Raw genomic sequence first — 19,329 nt, 5'->3', positions numbered from 1 at the left:
CCCCCTTCTCCTCCCCCCCGTCTCCCCCTCCCCCTCCTTTTTATGGGGCTTCCTAAAAGTTGATGATGATGAATCATGAAAGGAAGAGACTTTAAGGATCTCCCATAGGGTTCGCTAAGCAGCTTTTATTAAGATCTCATTTTTAATTTGAAATGTATATTAAATACCTATTGATGGTAAATCACATGTTTTTTTATGCAACTATATATTTGTAATTTTCAGACATAAACATGTTTGTTCTATGGACTATGATATCATCATTGTTGTCCTAATCAGATTTTATATTTCATTCATAATAACCAAGAGGTCTATGGGATAATGTTGCATGTTGTAAATGACTTTAAACTGAATCTTGATTCCTTTTGTTCTGTTGGGAACCAAACGGCCGCAGAACATGTTCAGTTATTAAAGATACGTGCACACCTGTTTATGATTAGTAAAGTCTGCAGCTTCTATTGTTTCAGTCCTTGTGTTTATTGTGTACATGTAAGGGACCATTTTTCTGTTGTATTTGTTCATGAAGCATAATGATAATAAACAACTCAGTGGATCAACTGAATGTTCTCGTGTGTTCAGCCCATCATCATTCTCCTTTTATTACTAAATAATGTTACATAAGAGCCTTAAGAATAATAATATATTAATCAGAAAAGATAAATAAAACAACAAATGTTTTAGTCTCTCTCTGCCCCCCCCCCCCCACCTCACCACGGTAACACCCCCCCCCCCCCACCACGGTAACACCCCCCCCCCACCACGGTAACACCCCCCCCCCTTACCACGGTAACCCCCCCCACCACGTTAACACCCCCCCCCCCCCCCACGGTAACACCCCCCCCCACCACGTTAACACCCCCCCCCCACGGTAACACCCCCCCCCCCCACGGTAACACCCCCCCCCACCACGTTAACACCCCCCCCCACCACGTTAACACCCCCCCCCCCACGGTAACACCCCCCTCCTTACCACGTTAACCCCCCCCCACCACGGTAACCCACCCCCCCACCACGTTAACACCCCCCCCCCCACCACGGTAACACCCCCCCCCACCACGGTAACCCCCCCCCACCACATTAACACCCCCCCCCCACCACGGTGACACCCCCCCCAACCTCACCACGGTAGCCCCCCCCCCCCACGGTAACCCCCCCCCCATCATTCCCACGGTAACCCCCCCCCCATCATTCCCACCCCCCCTGAGTGCAGGACCACCTTGGCTGTTCTACCGTCTGCTTAAGGTCGGTAAAGTGTTCTTATGATGCTCCTGCCGCTGTGCAGGCTCTCTTTGGTCATGGTTATAATATTTATATTGTGGAGCCCACGGGTTCATTTAGTAAGTTACGTTTCTTGTTTGTGTCACAGATCTGGTAGTGCGCCATGCAGCCAAGCAGGATCAGCACCTTGGAGAGTTCTATTTATTTTGGTTTTGGAGTGCGGCCTTCACTGAGTCAATGTGTGTGTGTGTGTGTGTGTGTGTGTGTGTGTGTTCTTCAACTTGAAGTTATTTATTGTCACGTTTAGTAAAAGTTCTTTATTTTTACATTAAGTTCAAATTGTTACCTTAGGCTGTTAGGCTGTCAATAACGCGTCCCGTTATTGTTACGTTAGGCTTTAGTCCGGCGTCAATAATAAATGGTCTTGATCAGAAATAAACCTCCATTCCGTGTGTGTGTGATCTGTCCGTTGCTGAATAAGGTTCTATAGCTGCTTTGGCATGTTGGTGGTCAACATGTCTGTAGTGTAAAACGTTCTAAAACTGGTGTCAAATGTTGCTGGCCGTATTACTACGTAAACCATGAATGTTGCGCATCATTTATTATGACGTCATTATATATACTTTCTCTCAGCAACCCCAACTCAAACTGACTTCCCGCGTCCCTGACAACTGCCTCAATAATCAAGGAGAAGAAGAAGAAGACTCCCTTTGTGTGTCTTTGTGTTCCTTCAATATGTGTTGTATACGTTTGGGTGAACACAGATCTCCTCACACTCCTCTTTTCAAAACAAGGGTCCATTTTGTTAGCAGTGACGCGCGTAGGACGACGGTCTGACGGAGCCTCAGGGGCCGTCTGGCTCCAGGACGCCTACGGGTTAGACAGGGGACACCTGGCATCCAACCCACAACCTTTAGAGCAGGCAGTCACACACCCCCCAGACCACTGGACTGTTGTGGTGTCTGTGTGTCTCTGACCTCCACCCCCTCCACCCTCAGGGTCTGTCAGGGCACCCCCAGCCCCGCTGCAGGGGGGCTCTGCTGGGGGCCGTCTACCGGAGCGACCGGCTGGAGGTGGACCTCCTGAACGCTGACATCACCGCGCACACGCACGCCGCCAGCACCCAGAGCAAGGTGCTGGAGGACGGGTGGTCGGTGGGTTATAGACGGTGGTAGGTGGGTTATAGACGGTGGTAGGTGGGTTATAGACGGTGGTAGGTGGGTTATAGACGGTGGTAGGTGGGTTATAGACGGTGGTAGGTGGGTTATAGACGGTGGTAGGTGGGAGGGTTGGTAGATCACGGGGTGGATGATGTATGATGGGTGATGATGAATATGAGGATGAATTGGTGGATTGTGACGGATTGTAGACGGACAGAAAAAGAACATGCTTGTCAGAAGTGATTCTTCTTCCTGTCTGGTGAACGACGGTGTGTAGCGGTGTGTGTGTGTGTGTGTGTGTGTGTGTGTGTGTGTGTGTGTGTGTGTGTGTGTGTGTGTGTGGGGGGGTTGAAGTGCGCTGCTGTCAGTGACTCCTCCCACTCTGGTTTGTGTTCATTCTGGCTCCCCATAAGGTCGTCCCTCTGGCTCTGATCTGTCTGCTGATTGGCTGCTCGGTCTCGGAGGCGGAGTCCCACCTGGTGCGTCAGCCAGTGGTCCGCGAGGTGGTGGGGGCGTGTCTGTTTATATATAATTATACGTACATAAATTGTGGGTTCATCGTACTTTTGTTTGTCGTTTGTTTTTTTCATGAATGCATTTCCTTTCCAGTTGAACTGCGGCAGAGTAGTCAACTGATGATGAGTATATTTAAGTTTTTACTCATTCCTGTATATAAAATAAAATTGTGAATAGTGCCTAAAGAAACCCCCCAATTGATCTCCTTAAGGGTGGGGGCGTTACGGGGTAGTACTATAATGTACTGGCTCTTGTGGTGGCTTTGTGTGTTTGCACTAATATGTTGTTTTTGTTTTGCTCCTGCATCCAATCACCTCCATTGGAGGTGATTGGATGTGGTGACCAGTCTCTCTCTCTCTCTCTCTCTCTCTCTCTCTCTCTCTCTCTCTCTCTCTCTCTCTCTCTCTCTCTTTGCGTATGTGTGTGATAAGTTGTCATCTTTGCAGTAGGCTTGTCTTATACGGCCAATCTGTTTCACTTTGATGTGATGCTCACCAAAGCTTCGTTCATGCAGTTTTGCGCAAGTTTAAAATGTTTCTGCGTAATTTGTCGGCTGTTATCAAATGCCTTTAATAAATTCCACCTTTATGTCATAAATATAACATGCCTTTGATTAATGTTTGTATGGTGCATCTAATCGAGGCCTATCTTAGGTTCAATCAGATTGGCTTTGCCCGCCTGTTTTTTCCTGTGCCTCCTATATGGACATTTGTGGCTACGCCGCTGTAGGTGAGGGTAACATACAGTGATGTTAAGCCTCCAAGATCATTTCTCAAAATGGTATTTAATGAATTAAATACATTTCATTCATGCAGTTTACTTTCATTGGATTCCAAAAAGTTTCCAGACTACGAGTCTGAACTTCCTGTTTCGGAGAAGTCCAACCCGCTGACGTGTGACATCGACCAGGCCTCAGCCAATCACGTGGTTAGGCTGCTGAGAGCCTGCGACGCAGAGATACTCCAGGATGAGAGGAAGCCCTTTTAAGGTCATGTCAGAGGTCAATATTCATACATTCAAACAACAACACAGCGCACTTGTCTATTGTGCTATGGTTCTGTTATAAGTTAGCTTTCTGTGTATTTGTTAACATGGACAGATATATAAATCTTTATCATCATTAAACAAGTGATCATAGTATGAGGGAATGTCGTTGAAATCGTACAATACAAGCTGGTACGTCTGTGGTTACAAGAACACAACATGTTGTACCACATTATCTATCGTAGAGGCCCTGAATGTTTTATTTGATTAGTTTTTCTCCTCAAAGCAAACATACGTCTCATCTCACACTAAAGAATGTGTTAAATGTCAACCCCAGACCTGCTGAGAAACCAGCGGACTTCACAATGGTGACTTTACTGCTCATAATTGTTTATTTTGTATTCCTTCAAAACAGAAACTTCTCAGCGACAGTGTGATGAAAACCTTGCTGGCGGTCGCAGTGAAGGCGGCAGACATCCTCAAGGTCTGTTGAGGCCTGACAAATGTCTCCCTCTGTCCGACCGCCTGTCCGTCCGTCCGTCTCTGTTGGAGAATAAACGGTAGAGCTGTGTCATTGTGATTCCGCCACCAGGGAGCGCCAGACAGCCTTGTTGTACTGAGCGGCTGTGGGACGTCTGGTCGACTGGCTTTCCTCGTAGCGGTAAAATCCACTTTGTAATACCACGTATAAGTTACACTAATATATAGTATAACTTATAGTTCAATTTATTTTTATTAGGTTTGGAGTTAAGTCAGAATGGGTTGCATTAAAATAGACTTCACTGACAATGAGTAGTAATTATAAATTCAATATACATACATATATTATATTAGCCTATGCAAGCAGCTTGGTTAGGTAAAAAAAAAAAGTGTAGATAAGTTCATGTGTGTATTGTATGGTAATTTGTGTGTGTGTGTGTGTGTGCGTGTGTGTGTGTGTGTGTGTGTGTGTGTGTGTGTGTGTGTGTGTGTGTGTCACCTCGGTCAGACACACTTCAACCAGCTGTTGAGGACAGCGGGTCAGAGTCCCGTCTTCGTGGACCTGACTGCAGGGGAGGACACGTGAGTCCAGCTCCTACTGTTATATAACAGCGCTGGAGATGAGCTGAGATCCTCACTGTGCTTATGGGACAATAAGATCAGCTGAGTGGAAGGACACAGCTGCAGTGCAGTGGTTGAGATGGAAACACTGTCAGAAAATGTTCCTCAAAGGACCTGATGGTCTGTCTCTCTCCTTCATCAATCTAAATCCTGAATCCAAGTGTTTCATCTGAAGCTAAATCGTACATAAATCTTTAACTATAAATATAAATCTTAAATCCAGCTTTAATATACAACGTGCAGCTAAAACTAACAGCGGCTCTGCAGGTCTGACCTACAGACAGACAGACAGACAGACAGGAGTCAGAGCTAATTAGTATATGGAGGAGAATTAGTACATCTGTTGTATGGATTTAGGATTAGATTCAGGATTTCAATTTAGATTTAGGGTTAGATTTAGATTTACATATAAGATTTATATTTAGATATAAAATGTAGATTTATATTTAGGATGTAGATTTAGATATAGGATTTAGATTTAGGTCTACCTACCTTAGATTTACCTCCTCCCCGTACCTCCTCCCCATGTGTGTGTGTGTGTGTGTGTGTGTGTGTGTGTGTGTGTGTGTGTGTGTGTGTGTGTGTGTGTGTGTGTGTGTGTGTGTGTGTGTGTGTGTAACATATGTAGTCTTACCATTGATGAAATGTTTAGTAGTGACTGTGAGTTGTGTGACTTGACTAAACCCTTTTGCCTTCACTACTATTTCACACATTTTGACCGCATTTGATAAAGAAGAAACCCTGTCCTTTGTAGCAGTTAATGTCTTTGCATGGAGCAGAGAATTAGTTCAACAGAGCTGGCCCTCACCAGAGCTGTGTCCAGAACTTTGGAGGAGTAATCTCGTTCTCTGAAACGATTGTACATCTCTTTACTTTTAGTGTCAAACTCTTGATCGTTGTGGCAGATCCTACGTAACCTCTGGAATTGTCCGAATGGGATGTTCTTAGTTAGTGAAGGTGGATGGAAACTTTTAGCATGTAGCAACGTATTTTTATGTGCCTCCTTTCTGAAGAGGCGGGGATTGTGTTGAGGTGGAGGAGGAGGAGGAGGAGGGGGAGGGGGGGAGGAGATGGGGGGTGTTGTGGGGTCAGGGGGGAGGTGGGAAGGAGGAGAGATGGCTGCAGTGAGGGCGGGGGTGGGGGGGACAAGGGCTGGTTCAACCTGTTGACAAAGTCATTCAGCTGGTTGGCCCTCTCCGTTGTCCCCCCTGTGGCTCTGGTCTGACCTGTGATGCTCCTCACACCTTCCCAGACCTCCACCTTTCTCCTGTGGCTGTCCTCAGCCTCCCTCACACGGCGTGTCACCTCCTGCTGTGCTGCCTTCATGGCCTCCCTGCTTCTGAAGGCAGCCTTCTTCCTGTTGAGGGCAGCAGTGACTTCCTGCGTTACCCAGGGCTTGTTGTTAGGGTAACAGGACAGTCTTGACAGGGGAGGCCTCTACGTCCTCACCATGCGGGTTGGTCAGCCCATCCAGCCTCTCGGGGCTCTCTCCATCTGACCACCTTCTGATGGTGCGGGGTGTCACCGGCTGTTGTTGGACCGGGGGGGTGGACAGTGGCTGTAGATGGACCAGGTTGTGATCAGACTCCCCAGGTGGGGGGGGAGTGGCTCTGTAGGCGTCCCTCACATTAGCATACAGGCGATCAATTGTCCCGTTGTTTCTCCTAGGACAGTCTACAACCTGGTGGAAACCAGCCGGAGTAGAGTCCAAAGTCACATGACTGAAGTCCCCAGAGGTGACCATCCGGCCTCAGGGCTCAGTCTGCAGCCCCGCTGTGACAGAGTGGATCTTCTCACAGGCGGCGGTCCGCTGAGGAGGACGTGGACACGGTGATCACGTGACTAACCTCCCTCGGCAGCTAGTGTGGCCGCAGGCTGACAGCTAGCAGTCTCTACGGAGATGTGTCCTGGGTTACACCAGCCGTCGTTGACATACGTGAGGAGTTCTAGATAACCCAGACGGTACGTTGTGTTGTTTCCAGTTCCTTTTATACTTGTCTTTAAGAAGGCTGTCTCATCTCCGTACACGGGGAGTGGGGTCGGCCTGGCGGTTGTCAGTGCACTCGGTTCTATGGACGTCTTCACTGCACCGACGGCGATAGATTGTTTCACTTCTTATGACCAATGGACTGATTGTAAGTGGCTCTGGATAAAAGCGTCTCGCACACACACACACACACACACACACACACACACACACACACACACACACACACACACACGCACGCACACACACACACACACACACACACACACACACACAGGCCTGCCTTTACCTGCCAGTAGGCCCTGGGGCTGAGAGGTCTCGTAGGCCCCCTGAGAGGAGGTCTTACAATTAAAATGTGTAAATGTCATGTGTCTAGAGCAGCGGTTCCCAAACTCTTCTGGCTCACGGCCCTAAACATATTTCTCTCCATCCACGGCACCCCTGTTTTTTTTTAATTTTTACTCTCAACCTCCTTTGTGCCATATTTGTACTTCATGCCATTTAATTTAACCTTTGTGATATGATGGACAGACCATAACTGCTTTTATTATAGGCACTAAGGTGAGGTTTATCTCATTTTCGTTTGTATCATAGTTTATCAACATTATTTTACAATGTTGCGTTGTGATAATGAAGTGTATTGTAAATGTTAACAACAAGCCTTTGACCCTGGCTCTAACTTTAAATTTGGTTTGTCATTAAAGTCAGATCGTGTTTTATTGTGTACTAAAGGTGAGATTATTGTGGTGTGTACTAAAAGTCAGGTTGTTGTGTTGTGTTGTGTAGTGCTGTGTGTCGCCGCACGTTTGCCCTTCACAACTTAAACACGTAGTTAGTTCATTTGCTTTCCCTGCTCCTCTTTGTTTGTGTTGGTAGCTTAGTCACGTCACGTTGTCAACAGTGGGTACATGGAGCACAACATAGTGGGTCATAGCTAGGGTTGCCAACTCCCAGACTTTCAAATACGGGACACCTCTTGATCGAGATTGTTGAGGGGGGGGGGGGGGGGGGGGGGGAGAGAGTTATGCGCGATCGCGGGCAGACGCGTTCACGCGATTACGACCTGTGGAGTATTGGATTGAGCACTCGGTGCTCAACTGTGTTAGACGGTCATTACTTCGGGGTTCGGTGGTTGGCTGCGTGGGTCTGGCTATTCAGTGTGTTTATAGTGCGCCAATAAAGTAACTGGCTCGTACTGCATCCTTGCCTCCGTGTGTTTATACGCTTAAGCAACCCACGGGTTTTATTAATGCAACGATAACCGGCATTACATAAAGGTACAACACGACCCCAAAATACGGGACAAAGTGCGTCCCGTATCAGTTCATTACGGGACAGGTCTTTTAGTTGCCAAATACGGGACGATCCCGTATTTTACGGGACGGTTGGCAACCCTAGTCATAGCCTGTCCAATGCCACGCTTATACTCATACTGAGCCAGTATCCTGTGTACTTATACTCATACTGAGCCAGTATCCTGTGTACTTATACTCATACTGAGCCAGTATCCTGTGTACTTATACTGAGCCAGTATCCTGTGTACTTATACTGAGCCAGTATCCTGTGTACTTATACTCATACTGAGCTAGTATCCTGTGTACTTATACTCATACTGAGCTAGTATCCTGTGTACTTATACTCATACTGAGCCAGTATCCTGTGTAACTATACTTATGATATACACCTGTGAAAGGTGTAGATAGTGTACATCGTTTTTATCTTTATTTTATTATTTTTATTTTATTTTGTATTTATCTCTTATATCTCTCTTTTGCTCTACTTTTGACTCTTAAGCTGCTGGAACGCGCGTGTGTGTGTGTGTGTGTGTGTGTGTGTGTGTGTGTGTGTGTGTGTGTGTGGGTGTGGTACAGGTAAACCATGTCATCCTCTTTAGTTAGTTAATGATTGATGGTTTTACTGGTGGCTGGTGTTCAAAGTCTCCTTCCTCATTCGATCTGTCTTCACTGTCTTCTTTAGAACTGTGTTAGCGTTCGTCTCGGTTCTCAACTCTTACTTTGTGTTTTGGTGAACACCTGAATCTCTTCCTTCGACTGATCTTCATTTCCTTCTGTGCTGTAATATTTTCACACGACAAGGGGCAGGACACGTTTTCATCACGGAGAAGCTACGGTACAGCTCGCTAAATGTCATGTTTTCTTTAGATTATTGGTCGTATATTCTCACTGTATTGATATGTTCTAGATGAATCTATTTCCAGTCCCAGTTCAGTGTTTACAGGTTCCTGCTGTAAAAGAGACGTTGATCTCAGAGAGAGAACCTGAATAAAGGAATATGGGTCAGAACATCAATCACTAGTTCCACCGTGTTGAGGGCGTTTCATATTGAACCTCTGGTCCAGGAACCTTTATTGTGGAGGTTCAGTCTGTGCTGTAGTGAGGTCCGTTTGGTTGTGTTGTGGACTTTTATTGTGGAGGTTCAGTCTGTGCTGTAGTGAGGTCCGTTTGGTTGTGTTGTGGACTTTTATTGTGGAGGTTCAGTCTGTGCTGTAGTGAGGTCCGTTTGGTTGTGTTGTGGACTTTTATTGTGGAGGTTCAGTCTGTGCTGTAGTGAGGTCCGTTTGGTTCATGCTGTGGACTTTTATTGTTGGGTTTTATTGGTAACGTTAGTTACCTATTGGTGGTTTGATGGCCGTCTATAAAGGTATAGCACACTGATCTGTAGACTCTTGATGCTCTAGTGACTTTGATCTACTGGAAGAGAGGTCAGTGTTCAGAAGTAAGGAATAATCCTAATAATGACATGTATGAGATCTAGACATATAGCGATAGAGTGTGTAGATTTAGACATAGATAGCGATAGAGTGTGTAGATCTAGACATAGATAGTGATAGAGTGTGTAGATCTAGTCATGCAGTCAGTTCATTCATTTGGTACTCAAACAGAGTCCACAGAAACAATGTGTAGTTGTGTTTGTGTCCAGGTCTCCAGTCGACTATGGATGAGGAGAGAGAGGAGGGGGGTCCTACCTCTAAGACCACTCTGTCTTGGGAACATGGCCGCCGGAGCAAAGCTAAGAGGTAAGAAGAGGATCTCTCTGTCTGTGACTGTTGTCCATCTCAGAGCTCAGCAGTGATACATCATGACTCCATCATTAGTCTGAGTAACAGCTGTGTGTGTGTGTGTGTGTGTTGTGTTGAAGCCCAGCGCAGCAGCAGAGAGCAGACTCCCCTGGACCCAGCAGTGTCTCCATGAAGAGTGACCGCTCTATGAATCTACCTGAAGTGTTTAAAGATGGAAATCACCAACCTTCTAAGACAAGGTGAGGATTCAGCCGATACATCAGGGCTGTTCAACTGGCGGCCCGCGGATCATCTTGATCTGCCCGCCCATCGTTAATCAGAACATACCAACGTCCAATCACAGGACCACTTGGAGATGGATTGGTTCATGGCTGAGGCCGTTTATTCTGCTGTTTGAATCGTGTGAATGAAATGAATATTAAGACGACTTGTAGCAGACTTTACAGGTTTAATGTTAGAAGGTTCAACGTCTTTCAAACAGCTTTTATTGAATCAGTTTGATCTTTTGAGGTGAAGAGATTTATTTAAACCAATAATCCATGAAGAATAACACAGGTCTGTGTAGAAATGTAGAAACTGACTGCTCTATTTCTATGTTAGCTAAACACATTGTGAATCAACACTCTATGCACAGTATGAAGGATACTTAGTGTGTTTTTATGTTAACATGTTAACATGTTAGTGCTTAAATGACATAATAACTTAATAATAACCATTTCAATAATCTGAGAAAGATTATTGAAATGAAAAGTCATGAGAAAGTAGTTGAGTAGCCCTGCAATAAATGATCAAATGAATCAATATCCATAAATCCTAACTTCCAGATGGTTCTTGTTTTTCAGAAGGAGGCAGCAGAGAGCAGACTCCCCTGGACCCAGCTGTGTCTCCATGAAGAGTGACTGGTCTATGCTTATACCTATTAACTTTAAAGATGGAAATCAGTCTATTGAGAAGAGGTGAGGATTTATCGTTATATTATAAAGATACAGCTTCTATCAAACGTCCAGCTAGAAGAGTCCAGCAGCAGAGAGCAGACTCTTGTTATCAGACTCTACTGGTACTGATGTTTACAAGTCAGGAAAAATGCAAGTGTGTGTGTGTGTGTATGTGTGTGTGTGTTCTCCACAGACACCAGGAGAGGTCAAAGGTTACCAGTGCTCAGTCTGTACAGCAGCATCAAACAGAGAAGGAGATGAACCAGGAGGAAGTGGCCCACACACTAGGGGGCGGTAAGAGACTCTTACTTTGAAGACAGAGGAGACTATTATTTTGAAGGGCAGAAGAGACTCTTACTTTGAAGACAGAGGAGAAATTATATTTTTAAGGAGCAGTATGAGACTCCTATTTGTTCTTTTCGGACTGAATGACTTTTAACTTCAATGTGGAGACATCTTTCCTCTTTGGGGTTGAATGGTTTGATCCAGATATGTAGGGTTATTGTGGGGGTATAAGGTTGAATGGTTTGGTCCAGATATGTAGGGTTATCGTGGGGGTATCAGGTTAAAGAATGTTAAACATTATACTGCAGATCAACAGCAGAATAACTCAGTGGAATAGATGCAACACTATCTTGTTATATCAGCATAACAAGTCACTTTAGACTGATTCACCATCATTATTACTATCATTAGACCAATCATACTGCTGTGGAAATAATAGTCCTGAACATTTTGAATCTGTAACATGCAGTCGTTGTCACGACCAGCTTCTCCGACCACAAGTTATGAAACAACTAAATATCACAATGTTGATAATTTAACAGGAAATATTGAAATATACATGAAATATTTCCACTGATGTCACCATCCACTAACTGATGTCTTCTGTTGTTTTCTCATTTAGGATCTGCTGCTGTCGAGTGCCAACATAAAATCAAGTGTCATTTGAAGAAGAAGTTCAACAATGTGTCTGAGGGAATCGCTAAAGCAGGACATTCAACACCTCTGAAGGACTTCTACACAGAGATCTTCATCACAGAGAGAGGCAGTGGAGAGGTCAACCAGGAACATGAGGTCAGACTGATTGAAACAGCTTCAAGGAGACCAGTCATGGAGGAAACACCAATCAGATTTGAGGACTTCTTTAAACCCTTACCTGGACAGGATCAACCAATCAGAACAATTATGACAACTGGAGTGGCCGGCATTGGTAAAACCGTCTTAACACACAAGTTCACTCTGGACTGGGCTGAAGGCAAAACCAACCACGACATACACTTCACGTTTCTCCTCACTTTCAGAGAGCTGAATTTACTGAAAGACAAAGAGTTTAGCTTGGTGGATCTTCTTCATCACTTCTTTATTGAGACCAAAGAAGCAGGAATCTGCAGATACGACCAGTTCCAAGTTGTCTTCATCTTGGATGGTCTGGATGAGTGTCGACTTCCTCTGGACTTTCAGAAAAATCAGATCTGGACTGATGTCACAAAGTCCACCTCGGTGGACGTGCTGCTGACAAACCTCATCAGGGGTGACCTGCTTCCCTCCGCTCGCATCTGGATAACCACACGCCCTGCGGCAGCCAATCAGATCCCTGCTGAGTGTGTTGACATGGTGACAGAGGTGAGAGGGTTCACCGACCCACAGAAGGAGGAGTACTTTAAGAAGAGATTCAGAGAGGAGACGCTGGCCAGCACAATCATCTCCCACATCAAAAAGTCACGAAGCCTCCACATCATGTGTCACATCCCAGTCTTCTGTTGGATCACTGCTACAGTTCTGGAGAACTGCTTCAAAACATCCCAGAGAGAAGAAGAGATGCCCAAGACCGTGACTCAGATGTACAGCCACTTCCTGAAGGTTCAGTCCATACAGGGGGACAGGAAGTACCGTGGGAGATCTGAAACAGATCCACACTGGAGTTCAGAGAGCAAGAAGATCATTGTTTCTCTGGGAAAACTGGCTTTTAACCAGCTGGAGAATGGCAACCTGATCTTCTACGAGGCAGACCTGGCAGCGTGTGGCATCGATATCAGAGCAGCCTCAGTGTACTCAGGAGTGTTCACCCAGATCTTTAAAGAGGAGTGTGGGCTGTACCAGGACAAGGTGTTCTGCTTTGTCCATCTGAGCCTCCAGGAGTTTCTGGCTGCCCTTTATGTCTTTAAGCACTTCATAAACACTGGGGTCAATCTGCTCTCAGAAGAACAACCAAACTCTGGGGAAGATAAACTCCTCCTCCTCTACCAGAGTGCTGTGGACAAGGCCTTACAGAGTGAGAACGGACACCTGGACTTGTTCCTCCGCTTCCTCCTGGGCCTCTCTCTGGAGACCAATCAGATTCTCCTACGAGGTCTGCTGAGACAGACAGGAATTAGCTCACTGATCACTCTGATTAAAAAAAGTCTGCTGGGACAGACAGGAAGTGGCTCAAATACCAATGAGAAAACAGTGTCTTACATCAAGGAGAAGATAGATGGAGATCTCTCTCCAGAGAGAAGCATCAATCTGTTCCACTGTCTGAATGAGCTGAACGACCGTTCTCTAGTGGAGCAGATCCAACAGTCCCTGACATCAGGAAGTCTCTCCACAGAATCTCTCTCTCCTGCTCAGTGGTCAGCTCTGGTCTTCATCTTACTGTCATCAGAAGAGGCGCTGGAAGTGTTTGACCTGAAGAAATACTCTGCTTCAGAGGAGGGTCTTCTGAGGCTGCTGCCAGTGGTCAAAGCCTCCAAAACATCTCTGTAAGTTCACTAACAACATGTATTACAATACACACAACACTATATACATAAAATTTAATATAATGTATATATTATAATATATGCTAGAATATAAAAGGTATAATAAAATACAAATCGTATCTGTACATTCACTAATAACATGTATAACAATACACACAAGATAATATACATAAAACTAGAAAATAAAAGTTATAACAACATAGAAAACATCTCTGTACGTTCAGTGATAATGTATTATATTATGCACAACACAAAATAATTAATACTATGATATAAAAGCAGTAACGATTTGTTTATTTAACAAACTCCCCAATCATAACAATCATAAAAAATAAATGATAATAATTGTGTGTAAGTGAATAGTGTTCACAGATTCACTATTCACAGAGCCTGAGGTAAATCATTGTTTTATATGAACTACACGTGAACACTCCAAAAATAAACAAGATTACACTTTTTGCCGGGATTTATTTGTTTTAGGAGCGGTTTATTAGTTTTTATTAGCGTGACGAGACGACCGTTACGCGCTCCCCAATATCCTGAGTTTGAGATCTCAATCTCGGGATATTGTCCGATATCCAGAGATAGAGAACCAATCAAATTGCTCTAGCTTAGGAGGTTCACGTGTAGCATATACTACATTTAAATATCCAATGTTTTAAACATTAGTTAAGCTAAAAACACTTTTCTAATAAAGATGAAGACAATAACTTAATTATGTTAAAAGTAAAAGTTACACAGATTATTAAATTAACATTTATGGATTGAATGTATTTCTATTAATAAAACATCTCTAATTAAAGTTTTCAACACGTCCTTTTATGTTAATAGTAAAATATGTAAAATAATTTAATCCCAGTTCCTAACATGTTGTGTTTATTGTGTGTGTGAAGGCTGGATGGCTGTCATCTGTCAGAGACATGCTGTGAAGCTCTGGCCTCAGTTCTCAGCTCCAACTCCTCTAGTCTGAGAGAGCTGGACCTGAGTACCAATGATCTGCAGGATTCAGGAGTGAAGCTGCTCTCTGCTGGACTGGGGAGTCCACACTGTACACTGGAAACTCTCAGGTCAGTTTTACTCAACGGTCAAACACTTACAGAGGGGGGGAGGGACAGAGGGCGGGATGACACATGTGCACGAGTACACAAGAAAAAAAAAATCATCCATGCTGTGAAGCGGTTTTCTATTTAAGCAATAGATCACGACAGGCTGTGAAATGTTCTCATTATACCACAGTTAAGGGGCGTTGTCCGTCCCTCCGCTGCACATCGGGACGGACAACGCCCCTTAACTGTGGTGTAATGAGCACATTTCACTGACTGAAGTGATCTATTGCTTTTATGAAACGGTTACGTAAGTATGGCGAAATGAAAGTCATAGACACCCTCAATTTTGAAAAAGCAAGCTTTTTGGTAGCTTGGTTTGCCGGCAATTTAGCCTACTATCGAGTTCACTCACCGTGTGCCTATTGCTTTACAACATTTCCACCCTCTCCAGCAACATATTTTTAGGCTTCAGTGAACTATGCTATTGCTTTTATATATAAATAAACAACAGTTCAAGTTAGGCGTGGAGTGATACGGATCTCTGTAAACTGAACGGGCGTCATAGCTGTGTGTATACGCTCATTATACAACAGTTGGGAACCAATCAGATCACTTGATTTAAGCCACCCGTTTTCTATTATCTCTCATATCACTGTGGGGGGAGTTGGCATATTGGCGCCCCCTCCGGCTGCAGGCGCCCTGCTCGCTGAGAAGGTGCCGTCAGAGAAGCTGTATGAGAAGTAGTGGTGGCTCGTTCACGAACAAATCAGTTTGAACGAACAACTCTTTAAAACAAACAAACCAACCTGATTCGCCGCTCTTGTTCGTCGTCGTTCGTCTCGTTCGTTCTCCGAGACTCGACTCCCAGCTCCACCCACTAGTCGCTGAGTCGCGAGTCGCCGTTCATTCACTGACTGTGTTTAGCGGTGAAGACTCGAATGAACGACTCTTCTTGGCGAACTGACCGACGCGAACTGATTCATTCAAACAAATCATGAAATCCACCACTAGTGAGAAGGGGAAAGGGGAGGGGGGGGACAGTTCACCTCTGGGTCTCCATAACGGACATGGGGGGGGGGGGGGGTCCACTGTTAGCGGATTGAAATCCTTATTGCAGCCTGCAGGGTTATGTGATCAACATACGGAGGAACGCGGTCGCTGAGCTGCCCCAACATGAGACGTTAAACTCAGCTAGAACCGCCGCCCACCACGTCCACCATCATCCAAAACGTGATGTCAACAGACCAACAATAGTCTGAAAGCCTACAGAGACTATAGATAGTTAATGTGACGATCACGTTATTAAAAATAGACTTGGAGCAATGATTTACAAACTATCTTTTTGGGAGCATGCTTTTGCAAGTAGTTCGCCGCCCCTCCTGCCCATATGGACGGCCCGGTACAGAGCAACACTCTAATGGAATGAGTGGCTCAAGTCAGGCACACCTCGAATTTCTTGCAATTGAGAGGGGGGGGGGGGGGGGGGGGGGCGCTCGGATGGGGTCTCGCCCGGGGTGTAATTCAATGTAGAACCGCCACTGCCTACCATCCATCTGTGTCCATTCATGTGAACAGATTCACTCACTTTAAAAAGGTTTAAGTTAATGTTTTGAATGCATAGGGGGCAGTGCTTCATTTGAGCCGGAACACGCCGGAACATGTTCCAGCACCTCCTGGGTCACTGAAAAATGAATCGCCTAAATGAAAAAAAACAATTACTGTTGGTGTGTTGAGTGTGGTTTTCTGACTAGTTAGTCTTTATTCCCCGTTGAAGTTCCACTAAAATCTAGTGTTTGCATTTTAGGTTTGAGGTGAAAGATGGTAAAGAATGTGCACCCCTTTACCCTTTAGTTGTTTTTTACTCTACTCTAAAACTTTACAGTTTTAATGATCAAACAGTTAAGTTCCACATCAAAGGACGTTGAAAAGATTTACCTCCAGAAAAGTAATAGTTCACTAAGTAATTGTGTGTGTGTGTGTGTGTGTGTGTGTGTGTGTGTGTGTGTGTGTGTGTGTGTGTGTGTGTGTGTGTGTGTGTGTAGCTTGTCTGGCTGCCTGGTCACACAGGAAGGCTGTGCTTCTCTGGCCTCAGCTCTGAGCTCCAACCCCTCCCATCTGAGAGAGCTGGACCTGAGCTACAATCACCCAGGAGACTCTGGAGCTGCGCTGCTCTCTGCTGGACTGGAGGATCCACGCTGGAGACTGGACACTCTCAGGTATGGAGAGGACAGCTCACCACTCAGGGACAAAGTCTCCTACAGGAATTCAAGCCGCTGCTAGATGAAGTGGTGAAAAGGCAGCTGTAACTCATGTTGTGTAGAACGTGATGAGACAGCAGATGATGAAGGTGAATGTTTCAACATGCTGCTCTCACTTTGTTTCCCCCCCAGTGTGGAGCACGGTGGAGTGTGGAGGCTGAAACCAGTTCCACAGAGGTGTAAGTGTCTGTTTGATTCATCACAACACACACTCACTATTGGGATGGAAAGTCCATCCACACAGCAGGAGGTGACGTCCGCTCATTCACATGTGGACTTGTGTATCCGTATGTCTAGCTATGTTTGCCTGTGTTGATGTGTGTCTAGTATGTTTGTGTAGGTGTGTGTACGTATGTGTACATGTCTATGTACTGTATGTATGGACCAGGTCTATGGTACCAACAGTTAGTTTCCAGCCTGTATGTGAGCTCAGCTGGTTCAGTCTGTTGTTTACACAGGTGGATCACAATGGATGTGTATTGGAACCTTTCAAAGTCGAATATCTTGAAAAGTATGTAGAGTATAGCTTAGATATTACAGAGGATTAATCAGCTCATTGTGGTGAACGTTTTGATGTATAATATGTGTATGTCGTGTCAATATTGTGGGAGTAGATTCAGTGTATACATTTTTCTAAGCTTCATTGTTTTGACTGGGACAACCACTCACACACACATGGGATTTACATTTACGTTTAACTTAAAACATCTTATAAACAATATGCACTACTATTTCTAAAGCTATAGCACACTAGTCCACTATAGTAGCTATCATCCGATATGATTTTTTCTTTCTGTGTTCATTTTTGTAGAGAAGATGAACGTGAAACAGGAAGAACTGTACTAGTGATGATGATGATGAGGATGATGATGATGATGACGATGATGATGATGAAGATGATGATGATGATGATGATGATGAAGATGCAGAAGGGTTCAGTAGCTCATCATGTCTTGTTCTCCGTCAGATGCCTGTAAACTCACACTGGACCCAAACACAGCCTACAGACTCCTCTCTCTGTCTGAGGACAACAGAAAGGTGGCGCGGGTCGGAGGACCAGTCGTATCCGGATCACCCAGAGAGATTTGGCTCCTGGGAGCAGGTGTTGTGTAGAGAGGCTCTGACTGGCCGCTGTTACTGGGAGGTAGAGTGGGAAGGAGGTGTTTCTATAGCAGTGACATACAGAGGAATCACAAGGAGAGGAGGGGGTGTTGACAGCCTGCTTGGAGGGAACAACGAGTCCTGGAGTCTTGGTTGTTATGATGGTGGTTACTATGCCCGGTACAACGGTAGACAGACAGACATACGTCTCCGCTCCGCTGGCTCTACCAGAGTAGGAGTGTATCTGGACCGGCCTGCTGGCACTCTGTCCTTCTACAGAGTGTCCCCAGGTGGAGGAGGGTCCTCAGACACACTGACACACATCCACACCTTCAGGACCTCCTTCACCCAGGAGGACCTCCTCCCTGGGTTTAGGTTCTGGGGGGGGGGGACCGGGTCAGCGTCTCTGTGTGAGTTATAGTCTCTCTCTCTCTCTCTCTCTCTCTCTCTCTCTCTCTCTCTCTCTCTCTCTCTCTCTCTCTCTCTCTGTGTGTAGGAAAAAAAAAAAGGATGGCCGGGACGGGCACACACACACACACACACACACACATACACACACACACACACACACACACACATACACACATACACACACACACACACACACACACACACACACAGAAACACACACACACGCACTGCTTTTTCGTCAGTCTCTAGGGCAGTTATAGTCTCTGTCTCGCTCTCTTTCTCTCGAATCTTTCCCTCCCCCCCGTCTCCCCCTCCCCCCGTCTCCCTCCCTCCCGTCTCCCCCTTTTCCTCCCCCCCGTCTCCCCCTCCCTCTCCTTTTTATGGGGCTTCCTAAAAGTTGATGATGATGAATCATGAAAGGAAGAGACTTTAAGGATCTCCCATAGGGTTAGCTAAGCAGCTTTTATTAAGATCTCATTTTTTATTTGAAATGTATATTAAATACCTACTGATGGTAAATCACATGTTTTTTTATGCAACTATATATTTGTAATTTTCAGACAACAACACAAACATGTTTGTTCTATGGACTATGATATCATCATTGTTGTCCTAATCAGATTTTATATTTCATTCATAATAACCAAGAGGTCTATGGGATAATGTTGCATGTTGTAAATGACTTTAAACTGAATCTTGATTCCTTTTGTTCTGTTGGGAACCAAACGGCCGCAGAACATGTTCAGTTATTAAAGATACGTGCACACCTGTTTATGATTAGTAAAGTCTGCAGCTTCTATTGTTTCAGTCCTTGTGTTTATTGTGTACATG

The 19,329-nt window shown here is 45.1% G+C and overlaps 1 protein-coding gene and 1 pseudogene across 5 annotated transcripts; both read left to right on the top strand.

Moving 5' to 3' along the window:
* Nucleotides 1-2,910: 2,910 nt before the first annotated feature.
* Nucleotides 2,911-9,631, top strand: LOC311374740 (glucokinase regulatory protein-like). 4 transcript variants are annotated; one of them, XR_014643103.1, is made up of 7 exons: nucleotides 2,911-3,620; nucleotides 3,707-3,891; nucleotides 4,291-4,359; nucleotides 4,468-4,536; nucleotides 4,864-4,937; nucleotides 6,645-6,938; nucleotides 8,941-9,631. XR_014643103.1 is itself a non-coding variant. In XM_084490526.1 (6 exons), exons 2-6 carry the CDS (start codon nucleotides 3,859-3,861, stop codon nucleotides 8,990-8,992), a joined length of 297 nt encoding a protein of 98 aa, XP_084346652.1. In that variant the 5' UTR covers nucleotides 2,911-3,620; nucleotides 3,707-3,858; the 3' UTR covers nucleotides 8,993-9,631. The 4 variants fall into 4 exon arrangements, 2 of the variants coding, with proteins under 2 accessions (XP_084346652.1, XP_084346651.1); XM_084490526.1 differs by lacking the exon at nucleotides 6,645-6,938; XM_084490525.1 differs by lacking the exon at nucleotides 8,941-9,631 and having other exon boundaries at nucleotides 6,645-7,122.
* On the top strand, nucleotides 8,965-19,066 carry LOC311374741 (NACHT, LRR and PYD domains-containing protein 3-like; annotated as a pseudogene). The gene is made up of 10 exons: nucleotides 8,965-9,093; nucleotides 9,904-10,000; nucleotides 10,123-10,242; nucleotides 10,846-10,959; nucleotides 11,132-11,232; nucleotides 11,846-13,682; nucleotides 14,424-14,749; nucleotides 16,771-16,944; nucleotides 17,119-17,165; nucleotides 17,954-19,066. The product of its transcript is annotated as an NACHT, LRR and PYD domains-containing protein 3-like (transcript).
* The last annotated feature ends 263 nt before the right edge of the window (nucleotides 19,067-19,329 follow it).

Source organism: Micromesistius poutassou (assembly GCF_964030765.1).
Source record: "Micromesistius poutassou genome assembly, contig: SCAFFOLD_4791, whole genome shotgun sequence".
NCBI classification, from domain to species: Eukaryota; Metazoa; Chordata; class Actinopteri; order Gadiformes; family Gadidae; genus Micromesistius; species Micromesistius poutassou.
Note: the sequence above shows the minus strand (reverse complement) of the source record. Positions and strands in the feature narration are given on the sequence as shown.

Coding starts and splice junctions, on each gene's coding strand:
- LOC311374740 (XM_084490525.1), top strand. CDS start 3,859: ATGAGAGGAAGCCCTTTTAAGGTCATGTCAGAG. Junction 3,892..4,290: donor CTTTTAAGGTCATGTCAGAG/GTCAATATTCAT, acceptor CCTTCAAAACAG/AAACTTCTCAGCGACAGTGT. Junction 4,360..4,467: donor AGGCGGCAGACATCCTCAAG/GTCTGTTGAGGC, acceptor TTCCGCCACCAG/GGAGCGCCAGACAGCCTTGT.